This window comes from Triticum urartu, chromosome 5A (assembly GCF_056163025.1).
Source record: "Triticum urartu cultivar PI428250 chromosome 5A, HENAU_Tu73, whole genome shotgun sequence".
In the NCBI taxonomy this organism is placed as follows: Eukaryota; Viridiplantae; Streptophyta; class Magnoliopsida; order Poales; family Poaceae; genus Triticum; species Triticum urartu.
In genome coordinates, this window is record NC_141877.1 from 523,583,519 (window position 1) to 523,604,456 (window position 20,938).

Consider the following 20,938-nt stretch of genomic DNA (forward strand, 5'->3'; position numbering starts at 1 on the left):
AGGAATATAAAGGAAATCCTCTCAAGGTCCGCATGGTTGAAATGTAACCTTTTATATTTCATGTTTGAGTTGGGATGATGTAACTCATAGTATTCCAATGTTCTGTCAAGAAGGTAAGCTCCACCCCGATCTCAGCAAAGCTTTCAGTGCTCTTATGGCAAAAAGGCCAATCCTATTATCTCCCGAACTTTGGGTTAATCAATCTTCGCAATGTATTTTATAAAAATCATCAATAAGAACATCGCTAATAGGCTCAAAGAGTAGTTACCTAATTATATTGATACAACTCGTCAAGTTCTTATTCAAAGGCTGCAAATTTCTAGTAAATGACTTGTCCCTTTCAAATTTTCATCTTGGAATCATAAAGCTTTTATGTTGAAAGTAGGATTTGACACAACTTTTGATACAATTGATTCGGGGTTTGTTGCTAAAGCCTTAATACGAAAAGGAATGCATGTTCAATTCATAAAATTGATCCGTGAATGCATTTTCTTTGTTTATTTTTTTTTCAGCATTAATGGCTAACCTTCCATAAAATTTATCTATAAATTTATACTCTCTCTTCAAGATGTCTCCAGATTAAATAATCCATGTGATATTCAATTTTGACCCGATGCTTACTAGCTACAATGCTTAATTGTAGCTAGTGGTTGTGCCCAAAGAGCAAAGTTTTATAGCAAGTCATAAAATTCTCCTCACTTTGAGGAATAGAAGTATCAACAATATAGATACAACGTAAGCCTTCATCAAGCATCACTTCAACACAGTTATTCTCTGCATGTCTCCCCAACACTTCTAGTGAGGTTGTCAATCTCGCTTTGCTATTTGTAACAAAAAATGAGTAGATAATGGGGTATGAAGTTTTCTTAGAACAAATAATAACAACAAACTTGGTCTCTTGTTTATCATCAAAGGTGGAGCTAGGGGAGGCTCTTTCTATCATTGGAGATGGCCAAAACTCCTAGAAGCTTGTCCCTTTGTCCTTGACCTCCATCTTCTTGAACTTTTTCAGCACCTTAGTGTTGATCCTTGTCCTCCCGATTGGAGTCGAAAAAAGACATGGTGAAAGAACAATGTACCAAAACCCATCCGGAAAAGTGCTCAAAACAAAATAGAGGAGAAACTCCAAGAAAATAAGCTAGAAGCAAATCAGAAAAAATATAGTTGGTTTTCCATGTGGAAAGGGCCAGCCGTCAGATCCTATGCCAGAAGAGGACTTCTATGGGCCCAGGTGCCTGAGGAGTCCAACTCCATGTTTGTTCACCTCGGGCCCATAAATGTTCCCTCCAGCTAATCTTTTGGACACATGCCATATTTCATATAAAAATACAAAAATATCTGATTTTAGACGGTTTATGTACTTTTTCCTTAGCTAGGAGTTTCTACCTTCTAGAAGGTTCATCTTCTATTTTTTAATTAATTCGTTGGAAGTGATCATCTGCACCACATTTACCCCCTATCCTATGGGGTCACTAGCAATGTAGTGTTTCAATCTCTAATTGTTGACAACCCTTGGTTTTCCTTTAATATCACTTTCAAACTCGATGGCCCCTAACTGAGAAATTTTAGCGATGGTATGGAGGTCATCCCATTTTGTTGGGAGTTTACCTACAAAATATCTTAAAGAATACTTCTATAATAGCTCACTGTCTCCTACTTTGAATCCTTTATGTATTCTCCTATCATACCACATTTAACTTTTTCTTTAAATTGTTGGAAATATGCCCTAGAGGCAATAATAAAATGGTTACTATTGTATTTCCTTGTTCATGATAATTGTCTATTGTTCATGCTATAATTGTATTAACCGGAAACCATAATACATGTGTGAATACATAGACCACAACATGTCTCTAGTAAGTCTCTAGTTGACTAGCTCGTTGATCAATAGCAGGCCCGAGCCCATGGGTGTGCCACCTGTGCGCCCGCACAGGGCCTCCACTTTCCAGGGGCCCCGATTTTCGAAACTGCAGCCCACTGCACACGAGCGGGCCCAGTGGCTGGCTGGCAGCTTAATTCACTTTTGGGCTGTGCATGCAATGTGCGCGATGAAGCAGCCAGCAGGCCACCGATTCGATTCGACAGCCCACAGTCCCATGTCAAACCGTTTGTTTCGAGGAGATCCAAACCTCCGGCGACCATGCTGCAGCGGCGGCTCGTGATCTTCTTTTCCTCTCTTCCTCCATGACGCTGATCGAGTCATCATTCAGGACGACACCACCAAAAACTTCTTCTTCCTCCTCGAACACGTGACGAAGGCATCCCAAAGATCACAATTTTTTTATTCTACTAGGTTTGTTCGTTTTTCTCCCTACTCTCCATCTGATTCCATAGTATTGCTCCCTTAGTTCTCCCCTAATCCTCATATTCAATTCGTTTTAGAGAGAGTTCAAGAAGGTGGGCAGCGGAAAGGGATTGTTGGCAGCCACATCTTTTGGGGCTGTCCAACTCTCCAAAGGCAAAGTCCCGTGGGATTTGGATTCATGTTATTAAGGCATGGTTTTATTCTTGCAGCAACACCACAACAGGACACAGGCGACAGACCTAGTCTTGATCCTTCAGGTGCTTTTATTTCAACTTCATTTTATAAGTTGCGTATTTTCAGTGTTACATGTTTCATACTAAGATGCCATGTACAAAGTAATGTCTGGGTACAGAAAGAAAATGTACCAGCTGTTTTCTTCAATTCAACATTGTCATAATAAGATGATGAGTAGTTTCCATCCGGTTATTATATAGTATAACTTATGAGAAAAGATAATATTTATATGATATGTTCAATATTGTAGTTGTTACTGAAATATAAGCAAGCCTTCTAAAAATATATATGTGGAGAGGCCTCATTTTATCAAATTGCCAGAGAGGCTCGCACGTGTCAAGACTAGGCCTAGATATACTATTGCTAGTTTTATAAAGATAGGCCTCATTTTAAAGTTTGGCACAGGGCCCCCAATTTTGCCGGCTCGGCCCTGATCAATAGATGGTCATGGTTTCCTTACCATGGACATTGGATGTCATTGATAACGGGATCACATCATTAGGAGAATGATGTGATGGACAAGACCCAATCCTAAGCCTAGCACAAGATCGTATAGTTCGTCTGCTAAAGCTTTTCTAATGTCAAGTATCATTTCCTTAGACCATGAGATTGTGCAACTCCCGGATACCGTAGGAATGCTTTGGGTGTACCAAACGTCACAACGTAACTGGGTGGCTATAAAGGTGCACTACGGGTATCTCCGAAACTGTCTGTTGGGTTGGCACGAATCGAGACTGGGATTTGTCACTCCGTGTAAACGGAGAGGTATGTCTGGGCCCACTCGGTAGGACATCATCATAATGTGCATAATGTGACCAAGGAGTTGATCACGGGGTGATGTGTTACGGAATGAGTAAAGAGACTTGCCGGTAACGAGATTGAACAAGGTATCGGGATACCGACGATCGAATCTCGGGCAAGTACTATACCGGTAGACAAAGGGAATTGTATACGGGATTGACTGAATCCTTGACATCGTGGTTCATTCGATGAGATCATCATGGGACATGTGGGAGCCAACATGGGTATCCAGATCCCGCTGTTGGTTATTGACCAGAGAGATGTCTTGGTCATGTCTGCATGGTTCCCGAACCCGTAGGGTCTACACACTTAAGGTTCGATGACGCTAGGGTTATTAGGAAGACTTGTATGTGATTACCGAATGTTGTTCAGAGTCCTGGATGAGACCCCGGACGTCACGAGGAGTTCCGGAATGGTCCGGAGGTAAAGATTTATATATGGAAAGTTATTGTCCGGGTTCCAGGAAAAGTTCGGTTTTTCCGGTATTGTACCGGGAAGCTTCCGGAAGGTTCCGGAGGATTCTGGAGGGGTCCGGAGGTCCGGAAAATGTTCCACCACGTCCAATACAGCAGAATGGGCTGTAGGGGGGGCTCCCTAGCCTTAATGGGCCAGGGGCACCAGCCCGCCAAAGGCCCATGCGCATGGGAGAGGGGAAACCCTAAGGGGGAGGGCCTCCACTTGACTTGGGAGGCACTCCTCCCCCCTTGGCCGCCGCCCCCAACCCTAGATGGGATCTAAGGGGGCCTGGCCCCATCTCTCCCCACCTATAAATAGTGGAGGGGTGGGAGGGTGGCCATAGCCTTGCACCTGGCGCAACCCCTCCCCTCCAATACCTCTCCTCCTCCACGTGAGCTTGGCGAAGCCCTGCCGGAGAACTGCCACTCCATCACCACCACGCCGTCGTGCTGCCATTGGACTCTCTTCCTCAACCTCTCCCTCCTCCTTGCTGGATCAAGGCACGGGAGACGTCTCCGTTCCGTAGTGTGTTGAACGTGGAGGTGCCGTCCGTTCGGCGCTAGGATCATTAGTGGTTTGGATCACGACGAGTACGACTCCATCAACCCCATTCTCTTGAACGCTTCCGCTTAGAGATCTTCAAGGGTATGAAGATGCACTCACTCTCTCTCGTTGCTAGTATCTCCTAGATTGATCTTGGTGACACGTCGGAAAATTTTGAATTATTGCTACGTTCCCCAACAGTGGCATCATGAGCTAGGTCTATGCGTAGATTCTATGCACGAGTAGAACACAAAGTAGTTGTGGGCGATGATTTGTTCAATTTGCTTGCTATTACTAGTCTTATCTTGATACGGCGGCATTGTGGGATGAAGCGGCCCGGACCGACCTTACACGTACTCTTACGTGAGACAGGTTCCACCGACTAACATGCACTAGTTGCATAAGGTGGCTAGCGGGTGTCTGTCTCTCCCACTTTTGTCGGATCGGATTCGATGAAAAGGGTCCTTATGAAGGGTAAATAGCAATTGGCATATCACCATTGTGGTTTTGCGTAGGTAAGAAACGTTCTTGCTAGAAACCCATAGCAGCCACGTAAAACATGCAACAACAATTAGAGGACGTCTAACTTGTTTTTGCAGGATATGCTATGTGATGTGATATGGCCAAAAGGATGTGATGAATGATATATGTGATGTATGAGATTGATGATGTTCTTGTAATAGGAATCACGACTTGCATGTCGATGAGTATGACAACCGGCAGGAGCCATAGGAGTTGTCTTAATTTATTTATGACCTACGTGTCAAATGAAAACGCCATGTATACTTTATTGCTAACCGTTAGCCATAGTAGTAGAAGTAACAGTTGGCGAGGCAACTTCATGAAGACACGATGATGGAGATCATGGTGTCATGCCGGTGATGATGGTGTTCATGCCGCGCCTCGAAGATGGAGATCAAAGGCGCAAGATGATATTGGCCATATCATGTCACTTTATGACTTGCATGTGATGTTTGTCATGTTTACATCTTATTTGCTTAGAACGACGGTAGCATAAATAAGATGATCCCTCACAATAATTTCAAGAAAGTGTTCCCCCTAACTATTCACCGTTGCTAAGGTTCGTTGTTCCGAAGCACCACGTGATGATCGGATGTGATAGGTTCTAACGTTCGCATACAACGGGTGTAAGCTAGATTTACACACGCAATACACTTAGGTTAACTTGACGAGCCCAGCATGTACAGACATGGCCTCGGAACACGGAAGACCGAAAGGTCGAACATGAGTCGTATAGTGGATACGATCAACATGAAGATGTTCACTGATGATGACTAGTCCGTCTCACGTGATGATCGGACATGGCCTAGTTGACTCGGATCATGTATCATTTAGATGACTAGAGGGATGTCTATCTAAGTGGGAGTTCATTGAATAATTTGATTAGATGAACTTAATTATCATGAACATAGTCAAAAGGTCTTTGCAAATTATGTCGTAGCTCACGCTTTGGTTCTACTATTTTAGATATGTTCCTAGAGAAAATTTAGTTGAGAGTTGACAGTAGCAATTATGCGGACTGGGTCCGTGAACTGAGGATTGTCCTCATTGCTGCACAGAAGGGCTATGTCCTTAATGCACCGCTCAGTGCGTTGAACCTCGAGCGTCGTCTGTAGATGTTGGGAAACATCTGACATACACGTTTTGATGACTACGTGATAGTTCAGTGCGTAATGCTAACGGTTTAGAATTGTGGCACCAAAGACGTTTTTTGAAACATCGCAGAACATATGAGATGTTCCAAAGACTGAAATTGGAATTTCAGACTAGTGCCCACGTCAAGAGGTATGAGACCTCTGACAAGTTTCTTAAGCCTGCAAACTAAGGGAGAAAAACTCAATCGTTGAGCATGTGCTCAGATTGTCTGAGTACTGCAATCGCTTGAATCGAGTGGGAGTTAATCTTCCAGATGAGATAGTGATGGTTCTCCATAGTCACTGCCACCAAGCTATTGGAGCTTCGTGATGAACTATAACATATCAGGGATAGACATGATGATCCTTGAGCAACTCGCGATGTTTGACACCACGAAAGTAGAAATCAAGTAGGAGCATCAATTGTTGATGGTTAAACCACTAGTTTCAAGAAGGGCAAGGTAAAGAAGGGATACTTCATGAGACGGCAAATCAGTTGCTGCTCTAGTGAAGAAACCCAAGGTTGAACCAAACCCGAGACTAAGTGCTTCTATAATGAGGGGAATGGTCACTGAAGCAGAACTACCCTAGATACTTGGTAGATGAGAAGGCTGGCAAGGTCGACAGAAGTATTTTGGATATACGTCATATTATCGTGTACTTTACTAGTACTCCTAGTAGCACCAAGGTATTAAATACCGGTTCGGTTGCTAAGCGTTAGTAACTCGAAATAAAAGGCTGCGGAGACTAGCTAAAGGTGAGATGACGATATGTGTTGGAAGTGTTTCCAAGGTTGATGTGATCAAACATCGCACGCTCCCTCTACCATTGGGATTGGTGTTAGACCAAAATAATTGTTGTTCGGTGTTTGTGTTGAGCATAGACATGATTGGATTATGTTTATCGCCACACGGTTATTCATTTAAGGAGAATAATGGTTACTCTGTTTATTTGAATAATACCTTCAATGGTCTTGCACCTAAAATAAATGGTTTATTGAATCTCGATCGTGGTGATACACATGTTTATGCCAAAAGATATAAGATAGTAATGATAGTACCACGTACTTGTGGCACTGCCATTTGAGTCATGTTGGTATAAAACGCATGAAGAAGCTCCATGTTGATGGATCTTTGGTCTCACTCGTTTTGAAAAGATTGAGACATGCGGACTGTGTCTATTGGTAGATATGCATGAAGAAACTCCATGCAGATGGATCATTTGGACTCACTTGATTTTGAATCACTTGATACATGCAAATCATACCACATGGCCAAGATGACTGAAAGGCCTCGTTTTCAGTAAGATGGAACAAGAAAGCAACTTGTTGGAAGTAATACATTTTGATGTGTGCAGTCCAATGAGTGCTGAGGCATGCAGTGGATATCGTTATGTTCTTACTTCACAGATGATTCGAGTAGATGCTGAGTATATTTACTTGATGAAACACAAGTCTGAATTATTGAAAGGTTCAAGTAATTTCAGAGTGAAGTTGAAGATCGTCGTGACAAGAGAATAAAATGTCTATGATATGATCATAGAGATGAATATCTGAGTTACTTTCGCCTAATGATGAAGACATGGTTTTGTTGAATCCTTTGACACTAGGCAACCTCCCGACCCCTCGGCGATCCTCTCGAACATGAGAGGAAGAAGAGGATAAAAAAAGAAGAGGAAGAAGAAAAAAAAGAGGAGAAGAAAGAATAGAGGAGATTCTTCTCCTCTATTCTTTCTTCTCCTCTTTTTTTTCTTCTTCCTCTTTTTTTTATCGGGAACGAGGGTCGTCGAGGGACATAGATGTAGTGTCGTCGTTGTCGATATATACCCCCTCCCGATAGCTTACTATGATTAGGTAGCTAGTTCTACGTTTGGCACTAATATATCCATCTGTCATGTTTGAATAATAATTGCCATGTTGTAAATATTTGTAGAAACTATGGACACCGCCCTAGATGAAGCAACAAAAGAAGCGTTGTTGAGGGACATAATCGCAGAAGGAAGTGATGCCATCTCGTTGTTTCTCAATGAAACCGATGGTCTGGAAGGAGAGGGTGAACAAGCTGGCTACGGTGACCTAATGCCGGTGCAAGAAGAAGAACATGAGGATGGCTCCGGTGACCCAATGCCGGTGCAAGAAGGAGACCGTGATGACGGCCCCGGTGACCGAACCGAGTCCGGCCAGGTATATATATTAGTTAAGCCTATGCTGACTAGCTGATTGATGCATTCATTGTTTTGGTATGTACACATATTAATTAAGTCTTTGTTCTTTTTTCTAGCCCTCCGAATCGAGCACAACTTTGGTAAAGAGACGAGGCCCGAAGAAAAAGTTGAGCTCGGATGAAAAGTTTGAGATCATAGCAATCGCGCCCGACGGCCAACCTATTGAACCCCTCCAGACAAAGAGCGCATTTGTTGCTCAGTGCGGGGTTCTGGTTAGGGACAAGATCCCGATAAGCATCCAGCAATGGTTTAAGCCGGCTACAGAAGACCCTGAGGTGTCTTATGTCAATAATATGCAGAAAAATGATCTTTGGACTGAGCTGAAGTCAAATTTCACCCTACCGCCTGAGGATAATCCAGAGAACCCAGTTAAAGAGAAATTAATCAAGTATTTTGCTCTGAAGAGGATGGCAGAACTATTCAGGAGATGGAAGAAAGAGCTGAATAAGTTTGTCGAAAATAATGAGACACCAGAATTCAAGGGCAGATATGAGAAGATCAGAGATCACTGGCCCGCATTTGTGTCCCACAAGACATCAGAAAAGAGTAAGAAGATGTCGGCGACAAACAAGCAAAATGCTGCGAAGAAGAAGCTTCACCATCGCACGGGGTCAGGTGGCTACCTCGTAGCCCGGCCTAAGTGGTCCAAGACTGAGAATGATCTGGTTCATAAAGGGATCGAACCAGAGACAATTAACTGGCCAGACCGTTGCCGGACTTGGTTCTTCGGGGCTGGCGGAACCCTGGACCCTGTAACAGGGAAGTGCATTTGGACGAACGATCAAATGGACATACCAGTCAGTAAGCTTAAGCAGTATATCGAAGCAGCGCATGAAGGGACGTTCTTTCTAGACAGAGAGAACGACGAGCTCACAATGGCCCTCGGGAATCTGGAGCACCCTGGACGGACACGAGGCACGCCAGGCTCCATTCCGTGGAAGGTTGGGTTTCCGGACGCAGGCGGTTACAAATCCCATGAGAGGGGGAAAAAAGTGCAGCAGACCCAAATACAGGCGCTGCAAGCAAGGGTAGACGCGATAGAGGAACGAGAAGCAAATCGCAGCAAACGTACTGCCGAAGCCTCCCCTGAAGCTACCCCGCCATCTCAGTGCAGAAGCAGCGTGGCTTCCACTGAGCTGCTTCAGCTGGAGCATGCCTTGACGGCTCCTGCCAGCTATCCCGTGGATGCTATAACGGAGTCTCAAAATTGCCACCTTATGACGCAATGGATGAATTTGAAGGTCAAGGCGGTTGTTGGCTCTGTTTATCCTACTGAACCCGGCGCAACTTTTCACTGCCGGCCGATTCCAGAAGGATATGCTAGGGTGATGGTGGATGAGATAACGGAGGGATTTGAGGACCTCCAGCGTGACCACCCTACCGGTGAAGGGGAGACTCGGCTGGGGTCTGCTCTGAAGACTCCATGCCTATGGCGGAAGGAGCTCATCAACCTTCCGAACTGGACGCCACCGCCTCCTCCTCCTCCTCCGGCGAGTCAGGGCACTCCGCCTCCACCGCCTCCTCCTCCGGCGAGTGACGATCAGGGCCCTCGGCCGGCTCCTTCTCCGGCGCGTGGCGGCACTCCGCCTCCTTCTCCGCCTGCGCCGACGCGCCCGAGCAGCCAGCCTCCTCCTTCTCCGCCTCGTCAGCAAGGGCGGAAGAGACCTGCCGCAGCTCCAGCTGCTCCGGCGCGTCGTAGTCCTTCTCCTCCGCCTCTTAAGCAAGTAAAGAAGACAACCGCTCCGTCTGCTCGGTCGGTGTCTAGCAGTACAACCAGAGGCGGGAGGACATACAGATTCGGTCCTTCTCTGAAGACTCCAGAGAAGTTACCATATGAGAGGACCCTAGAGGAGAACGCCGAGATCGCGCGAGAAGAAGTGAGGAACTTCTTTGAAGGGGTGAAAGCAAAGAAACATCCACCTCCGGAGAAGAAGGTAGATCGGGTGAAAGTGAAGCGCACTCTGGCTGCCCTGACAAAACCACCGAAGTCTAATCCGCCGAAAGGAAACTATGACCGCATTATTGGAAAAGAATTTGCCGAAGCGGAGCGGTCGGGAAGTACTGTCAGTGATCAAAGGCTGAAAGAACGACGAGCTGGGAAACAAATTGCCCAGCTCGGCGAACAAGCGAAGCAATCGTGCCCCCCGCTCAAGGTGCCTAGCCACAACGTCGCTAATGATCCGAGGATGGTGCCCGGTTATAGCAATCTTGCAGATTACCTGCCCGACGAAGTACATTATGAACCCATGGACATGCAGATACAAAGATACGAGTACAGGAAGCCTCTCGTCAAAGATGAAAGATCTCTATCAACGATGATGCGAAGATTGCATGATTGGTACTTGAAAATCTGCAGAGACTCTGGGGGGAGGAGTACTTTGTATGTGAAAGTTAAAAAGGAGCATGACCTCGTTGGAATTGATCTGTTGCCTGTTCCATTTGAGGAGTTCTATCAGTTTTTCAATCAATTGGCCCTCGATAAAACAATGGTCGCCTGCTACTGTCTGTAAGTAGTACTACTTCTGTCATTAAGTTTCTCTATATAGCTTAGCTCTTTCATTGCATGTATTTATAATCATCCTCACTATATTATGCAGATTGAAGATCGCCGAATTGAAGAAAAGACAAGTCGGTGATATTGGGTTCATTAACACATATCTCATAGATGCAACTCAGGTTAAACTTCATGCCGCAGCTACCGAGGCCAACTTGCTACGATCGTTCGTAATAAATCAAAACAAAGATATAATACTCTTTCCTTACAACTTCAGGTGAGTGTTACTGTCTTGTGCGTATTCGGTTTCCCTTATATATTAGTCAAGGTTATAGTAATGTAATTCATGAGTTATGCATGTGTGTGCAGTTTCCACTATATTCTCCTAGAGATTAAGCTTGAGCAGGGAGTAGTAACCGTCTTGGACTCTAAACGAAAAGATCCCCAGGAGTATGCGGACATGACTAAAATCCTCAAGAACTAAGTTAAATCGATCATTATCCACCATATCAGCAACTTTGTTCATTTCCTGATATCAAGTAATTGTTTTCTTTGTCCGGCAGGGTTTGGAGAAAATTCACCAAAACAGTTCCGGGACTGCCGAAGGAGCTGGAATTTAGACACCCGAAAGTAAGTACTATAGTAGCATGTTCCGCGCATCTCCTAGTGATTCAAGCGCTAGTTTCATCAATACCATTTAGCATTCTTGCTTATCAGTTTGATTGACCTCTATTTCTTGTAAAGTGGTTGTGGCAGGAACAAGGGAATGATTTCTGTGGATACTACATCTGCGAGTCCATCCGCCACACGACCTGTGAGCGGGGCGGGTACTCTAACGAACAATATGAAGTACGTAAATAACAACATTCACATTTTTATTTTATTACCATCATTTGTGTTGAGTTTCATTCATTTATATATATATATATATATATATATATATATATATATATATATATGTATTGACCCCCTTCTTCAAATTAGATGTTTCGGAAGCGGGATGAACTCCTAGCACCAGCTCGCATGCGAGCAATTCAAGAGGAATTGGCGGCATTCTTTCTTGACCACGTGATCCCTGAAGACGGAGAATTCTATGTGGACCCTGAGTCCGTATGATTATATTTGTAATAGATAATTATTGTATATATGTAGCCGGTAGTGTTAGATAGATATACGAGAACTTGTTGTTCGACCAATCTCTCGGAGAAGGAGAGGTGGTCGATATCACTTCTCTCTGTATGCATATATATTCATGACGATCTTCTGTTTCCTTCGTTTGCTTACTAGCTAGCTAGCGTGTCTAGTCCTCTCTATACGTATGTATAGTACGTAGCGTCGACCAAGCACGGACATAAGAGAGGACACTTCTCTCTATTAATTATAGCTAGCTAACACAATATATGAAACACCTAAATTAACCCCCCAAAACCCCCAACCCCCCCCTTTAAAAAAACAAAAACCCCAGCCACAGAAGTGCTGACGCGTGGATGCCTATTGGTCCCGGTTGGTGCCACCAACCGGGACCAAAGGGTCTCCTGACTGGGCTCTGCGCACTGCCCACGTGGAGGGCCTTTAGTCCCGGTTCTGGATTGAACCGGGACTAAAGGGGGGAGGTATTAGTACCGACACTTTAGTCCCGGTTCCGGAACCGGGACTAAAGGCCCTTACGAACCGGGACTATAGGCCCTTTTTCTACCAGTGCTACTTTCTTCAGTCGAGAGCGCTGATTGTTTGAAAGAACCTTATGTGCCTAATGATTTTGCTAATGATGGTTCTAATGCTATGTCTTTGGTAGTTATTATTTGTCTTCTTATCTACTTTTCATTTTCATTTTCTTTTCTATTTTTCTAAATTATTTATTAATTTTTGTTATTGTTTTCTGATTTTTCCCCCCTTATGCAGGGTTGTTCTGGTGATGATGAAGAGTTTGATAAGGCACTTTACAATTTCTATGTGAATAATGTAAGCCATTTTTTCATCTTTCTAGTGATGATGAAGAGTTTGATGTTTTTATTCCATATTTTTTCATATGTTGGTTTGATGATTTTATGTTTTTTTTCTTTCTTTATCAGAAAGTCAAGTAGCTGAAGAGAAAATTATCATCTGCTGGCAGAAGGAATATTATAAGTCTTTTTTTCTCTTCCGTTAATCATTGGGTCATTTGTATGGTACCTACACTGTAAATTTACCCTATATGAACTGTAATCTGAATGCTCTTATTAGTGAGTGATACTTAGTGTGAAATTTGTATGGTAATTACACTGTAAACCTATGATCATTGTGTAATTTTATATGGTAGTTACACTGTAATCCTACTCCTTTCTTGCAGTGTAAATTTACCCATATCTACAGTGTAATTTGAATGCCCTTTTTACGGTGTAAATTTACCCATAGTTACACAATAATTTGACTGATAATTATTGTGTAATTTTGTATGATATAGTTACACTGTAATCCTACACCTTTTTTACAGTGTAAATTTACCCATATCTGCATTGTAATCCGATGCCTTTTTTACTCAGTAATTTGACTGATAATTACTGTGTAGTTTGTATGGTATTTACATTGTAACCCTACACCTTTTTTTTACAGTGTAATTTTACCCATATCTATAATGTAATCCAATGCCCGTTTCTACATAGTAAGTTAGCTGATAATTACTGTGTATTTTGTATGGTGGTTATAATGTAATTACACAGTAGTTACAATGTAATTCCCCCGGTGTAATTTTACCCATGTCTGCATTGTATAATTTGACTGATAATTTTATGTGTAATTTGTATGGTAGTTTCACTGTAATCCTATTTTTCCATTTTCTGCAGTGTAATTTCCCCATAATGTATACTGTAATCTGTTGCTATTTAAACTGTAATTTTACTCTTAATTACTGTGTAATTTGATATGCTAGTCCCAATGTAATCCAATGTGATTTTACTCTGTAATTTTACCCCCTTATGCATTTTGCTCAGTGTAATCTTATGCATTTGTACAGTGTAATCATGCCAGGTGCTTTTGACGGGTCAAGGAAAGGACAATAGGGGCGACTGGTTCAACCTTTCTATCGCTGCTAGTGCTTGACAGGTCACAAATACAGCCCGACCCGTTTTCTTCAAGAAAAACAGACATACAGCTGTCAACAGATTATTGGTTGGAAAATTTGAATGATAGCCAATTACAAATCAGTCAATTGTTGAATAGACAGTCCCAAAAAAAATCGGTCGGAGATAGAGAGGCGAGACGGAAAATAACTCGACGAAAAATAACCAACAAAATTAAACTGGACGAAAAAAACTATCTCTGGTGGGACGGAAATTAATCGGCGAAAACTATCAACTGCTCCATTATGAATAGAGATAACACTTATGCTTCGATAGACCACCTAAACACATCGAGGGCTGAAATTGTCCCATATCCCTTCATAATAAAGGGCACAAGATGGTCTTTATAAAAGTAAGCCGTGAGTCCTCGTATACGGATTACACAGACACGAACGGGCCGGCCCACTAAGTCATGCCCCTCCTAACAATAAAAGCGAGGTAAAAATAAAATGAAAAGTTGAACTCATGTGGTCTTGAACTCAAGACCTCACACTTAAGCACACATGTTGCTAACCAATTCACCCACCACTCCTTGTTAAAATTTGTGGCGCCAAATAAATAAGAAAACACAAAAGCAGTCATACATATGAAATATTTTCTAAAAAAAGGTTCAAACTTTTACTGAACAAAGCAGGAGCAATTTTGAAATGCCGTATTTTTATTTTTATTTTCATTTGTCCTGATTGTAATTTTTTATTTATTTTCTATTTTTTCAAAATTCACAAACTATTTTTAAATATTGACATTTTCTTAAATATGTGAACTTTTCAAATTCGTGAATATTTTCTTAAATTCGTGAACTTTTTTCCAAACTATTTTGTCAATTTTGTGGTCTTTTTTCAATTTAGTAATTTACCGAACTCTTTTGTCAAATTTATGAACTTTTTTCAATTTAGTAATTTACCGAACTCTTTGCTCGTGTCCGGATCGCTCCCAAGCCCATATCTGACCACCTTGGCCCACACAAACCCCTCGTCCCGTGCCCGTGTTCTTAGCCCGCGCCAGCTACCTGCATTCATGCCGATGTAGAGCATGCCGCTCCACATTGAACACGACTCAGGACGGACGCGACCTCTCGCTGCCTCCGCCATTGAAGCGGCACGCCGATCGATGGCGCCGCCCGAGAGCGTCTCTGGTGTCCGCGCATGTTCAATGTAGGAGACGCGTTACTAGATGGGACAGACGGATATCTACCACGGCGGTTCTATTTCCTGTTCGTCTGTATGCCGTCATTAAGCAGGCTCGCCGTCTGAGAGATGACGGGATGGGCGAATAACCGCGAGCGGGAACGATCTATGGGACAGTCTGTCACTGGAGATGAAGCATGCGGTGGCCGCCCTTGCCGGCCAGTTCGCCCAAGGTCTCCGACGAGAGGACAACTCCACGATGGAGACGGGCTCCGATGACATCGTCCCGGCTCCCGCGCCTCATGTGCACTTCGGCTTCACCATGGAGCAGGCGTAGGCGCAGTACAACGCCGCCATGGCGGAGGTGCAGCCTGGGCCAGCGCCTTTGTCGGTGTTCCAACAGGCGTGGGAGGGACATCGATACAACATGTTCCTCCTAGAGCAGCACCGGCTGGCGCAGGGCTAGATCTACGACGAGTGCGCGGGCGAGAAGGCCGTGTCGGCCATAGCCGCGATGAACCCTAATTTCGTCGCAGAGCAGTGTGCCATCTATGATGTTGTCTGCGTTCAAGCCACTGCTCGCCAGGAAATAAGGATGGCAGGATACAGGCATAATTTTGTGCCCACGGGTAGTACCTATACCCTACCCGTTAAGTCATGGGTAGGGCACGGGTATAGCATTTCACCCATGGATATACCCATACTTTAACCGTTTATACTAAACATGTGAACCTTACCTATGATAAACAAGTGTGCCTATTTTTAAAGTTGTGTTGTGAGATTGTGAACCTATGTTAAAGTTGTGACCAATTATCATTTTGAATTAAGATAATTGTCATGTAGCCATCTATCTATTATTGAGTTGAGATCAATGTTTTTTTCCTCAAATGTGCTATAGATGAATGTAAAATTGCGAATAACTTGTATACTGTTTGATCTACCCATTGGGTATCCAATGCGTATGAGTACCCATCGGATATGGGTATGGGTAAAATTTCGTACCCATGGGTATGGGTATGGGTATGGGTAAAATTTCGTACCCATGGGTACGGGTATGGGTATGGTATTGCTCTACCTGTCCCATGCCCTACCCATTGCCATCCTTATCAGGAAACGACCGCCGCTGAGGCGCGGCTCTGGGCGATCGCAAAGGAGAACAAGGTCAGTTGCGTCTCCTACGTGTCGCCAATGAACCATCCGGCGCCCGGTGGGACAACAATAGCCCGGTTAATAGAACAGTCCGAGTCAGCGTATATAATTGCCCAACAGGAGGCGCGGGTATTGCGCACAACCAACTTCTCCCGGGTATAGTCCCACCTCGTCTGTGAGAGATGACGAAAAGATTTCCAACTATATAAAAGGTGTTGCTGCTGCATTTGAATCACAACAACTGAAAACTATACCATACTGAATTTTCAGTTATCTATTTTAAATTACAATTTTTGGTTTTTGTTTGTCTAACCGAATTAAAAAATTAAGCAGATGGTAAAAACCAAATTTTTGGTTTATACCGAACACTCACTCCTCGTTGCCGGTTTTTAAAATTTTAAAAAATCATAGTTTAAAGAAAAGTCCACAAGTTTAAATAAGTTTATCGATATGATAGAAGTACACGAATGGAACAAAAAGTCCATGAAATTGAAAAAAATATCGATTTGAGAAAAGTACATAAATGTGCCAAAAAGTTCGGGAAATTGAAAAAAAGCACTTTTGTAGGATTTTTTTCAAATCGATGAACTTTTTCAGTTTTCCAATTTTTTCCCCAAATTCATATTTTTTTTCAAATCGATGAACTTTTTCAGTTTCACGAACTTTTTTGTCCTTGGAGCTAGGGGTGGGCATAACAACCGACAAACCAAATACCGAACATAAAGAACTATTTTTTTTGTTTTTTGTGTTGGTGTTGGAAAATTTCTGCCACATGTTCGTGTTATAATATTTATTACTGTACATAAAAATTATTTGCATTTTCAAAAAATTGTTCACTATTTCAAATTTTTTTCTTGTTTTCAAATTTGTTCCTTTTTTCATAAATATTTGAGATTCCCAAAAAAATGTTCTCATTTCACAAATGTTTGACATTACAATATTTTGTTCAGAAACTTGAAATGCTTGCGTTAAAAAAATATTGAAATGCTCATGATAATTGGATCCCCCGTAGTGGTAGTTTAGTGCCACTGGGTGCTGAATATGTACCACATGTGCTAAAGGTGGCTGATCCTATGAATCAACAGGGGCGTGCTTGGGATGAAACAAAACTGCAGCAAGCGTTCTCAGATGATGACGTGATGGAGATTAAACAGATCACTGTGGGTGGGCCAGGAACTGAGGATTACAGAGCTTGGAATCATACTAAGTCCAACGTCTTTTCCGTGCGCTCTGTGTATCACTATCACCTCGGTATCTCCATCAAGCGAGCAAGCAAGGCACTGGCCTCTAGCTCCAGTCCGGCTGCAGATCACAAAAGTTTCAAGGAACATTGGTCTGCAGATGTGCCAAACAAAATAAAGATCCATACATGGCGTATAATTTCAAATGGACTTGTTGTAGGACTTGAGTTGCACAGGCGGAGAATTAAACCGGGCGTTTTTTGCATTGCATGTGGCCGAGAGGAATCACTCGTACATAGGTTCTGGAGATGTCCGCATTCCCTGTTCTTCTGAAATCTGTTGCGTGACTCGATTGGTGCGCCGCTGCTGAGAGTACTGAAGGAGATCGAAGCGTTCAGAGGGATGCGGGCGTGGATGGTGGAATGGTTGGGACGCACATGTTCAGATGAACGTGAGACTATGGATGTCAAGGAATAATGCAAGGGATGCTGGAAGGATAGATGATCCGGCCACTATCAAAGATAGACTACTGCGAGAGGAGAGACGGACTCGCAGGTGGCGGCAAGGAAAAATAGTTTTTGATCACAAAGATCTTTCAGCTAATGAACAACTAGATGAGGAGATCAAAGTGTTGCTTGGGTCTTTTGTAGACTTTCAGGTTGCTTGGTTGCGACGGTCGGGGAATAAGGTCGCACATATTTTAGCTAGGAATTATTGCTGTAACTCTTTATGTAAAACTTGGCTTCATGTTCCTTCGAAGTGTATTCATTACTCCTTTCGTTCCAAGATAGATGGCTCAACTTTGTACTAATTTTAATAGGAGGTAACAATTGACGTTTCTAAAATAAAAGAACCCCACACGCTTGTGGGCAGCGAAGACCTTGACGTTTTTTGTTTTTTGCGGGGAAGAAGACCTTGACGATTGATTGTGCTAAGCAAACTACGTAGAAAACATCAAAACAAAGCTTGTTAGCGAAGGCATAACGTTGGCGGCAGCTCGATCGCAAGCAATTTGTTGCGGGCCGGAAAGGGAAAGTACGTTAGAGCCCGTGTTGTTTTTTGCGACCTTTTTTTTTTGGCGAGTGGTTTCATTTCGTCAGACGGCGACGGGATGACGCCCTGAAATTTCCTCTGAAATGAGATTTCCTCTGTTGCCGTACCCGTCGGTCGGTGTGAACGAGGGCGGCTTCGCTTGTGGCGAAAGGTGTGTACACTGCACGAAACGTAAACTTGGTCGATCGCTAGCTTCACGTGAGACGGGACCAAAGTCCGTCGTCCACCGCTACCCCTACCCGGACCCCACGCGGCCGCGTCACCGGCACCTCCGAGCCCCACATGCCAGTACCACGACTACAAAGCGGGGCTTGCGGTGCAGGCGCAGCCTACGGCTCCGCCCCGTCTCTGTTCTCTTCCGCGTCCACCCAGCCTCAAGGAGCCTAAAGCCGTTCGGTCCCCTCCTGCCTCCTAGTCTCCTACTCCTACCTCCTCCGAAGGCCGCTCCGCTACTCGCATCCAGCCATGTCGTCCCTCGCGGTTGGCTGCGGGCTGGGCTTGGAGCTCTGGCTCGGCGGCCTCTTCTCGGCCGCGGAGCTGGCGGCAGCGGAACTGCTCCTGCAGCTCGGCGGGGACGACGAGGTGGCGTCCACGACGTCCTCCTCGCGGCGGTCGGTGAGCTCGTGGAGCAAGGCTGGCCTCACCGCGGAGGAGCGGGTCGTCGAGGAGACGGCGTCGCTTGAGCTGGACAGGAGGGCGAGGAAGAGGTACCGCCGGGTGTCCGACCTCTACACCACGATACCGGCCATGGACGCCTCTGCCGCGAAGAAGAGGAGGACGTGCGACGGCGGCGGAGGCGACGATCCGACGAGGTACGGAGACTAGCATAGACAGAGAGAGCAGTATTGCCATAGAAGGGCTTGTCTGGCTCGCTCGCCTCGAGCCCTCGACCATGCTTTCTTCTGATACAAGAAACATAATGGTGACTAGCGTCTCCACATTTGCCTTCGAATTTGAACAAAAGGTCTCGGAAATACCGGAGCGCCCACCCAACCACTACTCATCATTACAGGTGGTTTTTTTTAAGTGTGGTGCCGCCTCCAAGCTTTGAATTTACATAAAAATCTTCTCTCCACACCACACGCACCGATACGAGGTCTTCCGTTTGACAACAAATGTATACTACTCCCGTGAGTACATATATAGGTGTTAAACTTTTGATCGATGTTGATGTGACCTGGGATTAATTGAATTGGGTTGGATGGACTGTTGGAACTCGTCCACAGGATCGATCACATCAGAATACCATAAACGCACGTGCACGCAAAACTGATAGTCAAAAAGCCCTTGTTGTGCCTTTGTTTCTTCTTTTTATTGATTTTCTGGTTTTCCGTGGTGTTACAAAACGCATCATCGGAACTGTGTATATATATACACACGAGACTATGACCGACCAGACAATCTGACCCTATGCGTACGTGCATAACCCCTTGTCTTACACGGACACAACTCAACTTAACTGGTTCGCGTCCATCTTCACGTTGATCTTAATCTTCTCTTCGGTTGCTTGTATATGGGGAGACACATCTTTTCACCCGCCACATCTTCAATCTTTCACATTGTCGCCGATGCCACATCTTATCGAACGACACCTCATGTCCAGCGGCAACACAACTCGCCATATACGTGCAACTCATCTTCACCATATATGAATTCGCCGGAACTCAACGACCACGAACGGACACGCAAGGCATGAATTCCTTTTTCCGCCTGCTCTCACTCGCAATTCTCTTACGCCAGTGACGCATCTCAACTGCAGCAGAAGACTCACACACCTGAGTTCTTGGACGCACCTTACAAGAACTCATGTGCACACCTTGACGATAGCTCACAACTTTGTCGCCCCTTCCTCGCTCCCCCCGAACGACGATCTTGACAAGATCTTCTAGCACCGTACCTCGGCACTATCGCTCCCGTCAACCTCCTCTAGGTCGTTTTGTAGAACGACAATCACCCGTCGCCTCTCTTGCGACAGTGTCCTCGCCGTCTTCTTGTCGCCGCTCCGCCGAACGACAACTGCCCGATCCTCCTTGTCACTTCATCCCAGCGACTATATCGCCCGCTCCTCGTTGTCGCTACACCAACGACGCCATCACCCGCTCCTCGTCGCTGCACCAGCGACTGTATTGCCCGCCCCGAGGCGCTAGTAGGTCGCCACCCCGGGGCAAGCGCAACTTCACCTCGACCTTGCTCTAGATACCAATTGTTGGAACTCGCCCACAGGATCGATCAAATCAGAATAACACGAACGCACGTGCACACAAAACTGATAGCCAAAGGGCCCTTGTCGTGCCCTTGTTTCTCCTCTTTATTAAGTTTCTAGTTTTTTCCAACAATTGGTATCAGAGTAAGGTTCGAGTGAAGCTGCGCTTGCCCCGGGGTGGCGACCCTGCTAGCGCCTCCGGGCGGGCAATACAGTCGCTGGATGGTCAGGCGACGAGGAGAAGCGGGCTATACGTACTGTCGCTGGTGTAGCGACAAGGAGGAGCGGGTGACAAACTCGCTGGGTGGTGCAGCGACGTGGAGGGTCAGGCAACTGTTGTCCGGCGGAGCGACGACGAGAAGGTGGCGAGGACATTGTCGCAAGCAAGGCGACGGGTGATCATCATTCGACGGAAT

At 44.7% G+C, this 20,938-nt stretch overlaps 1 protein-coding gene across 1 annotated transcript; it reads left to right on the forward strand.

Annotated features, from left to right (window-relative positions):
• Positions 1 to 18,633: 18,633 nt before the first annotated feature.
• On the forward strand, positions 18,634 to 19,345 carry LOC147972453 (uncharacterized). The gene has a single exon (XM_087523071.1). The coding sequence runs from the start codon at positions 18,785 to 18,787 to the stop codon at positions 19,142 to 19,144; it is 360 nt and encodes a 119-aa protein (XP_087379197.1). The 5' UTR covers positions 18,634 to 18,784; the 3' UTR covers positions 19,145 to 19,345.
• The last annotated feature ends 1,593 nt before the right edge of the window (positions 19,346 to 20,938 follow it).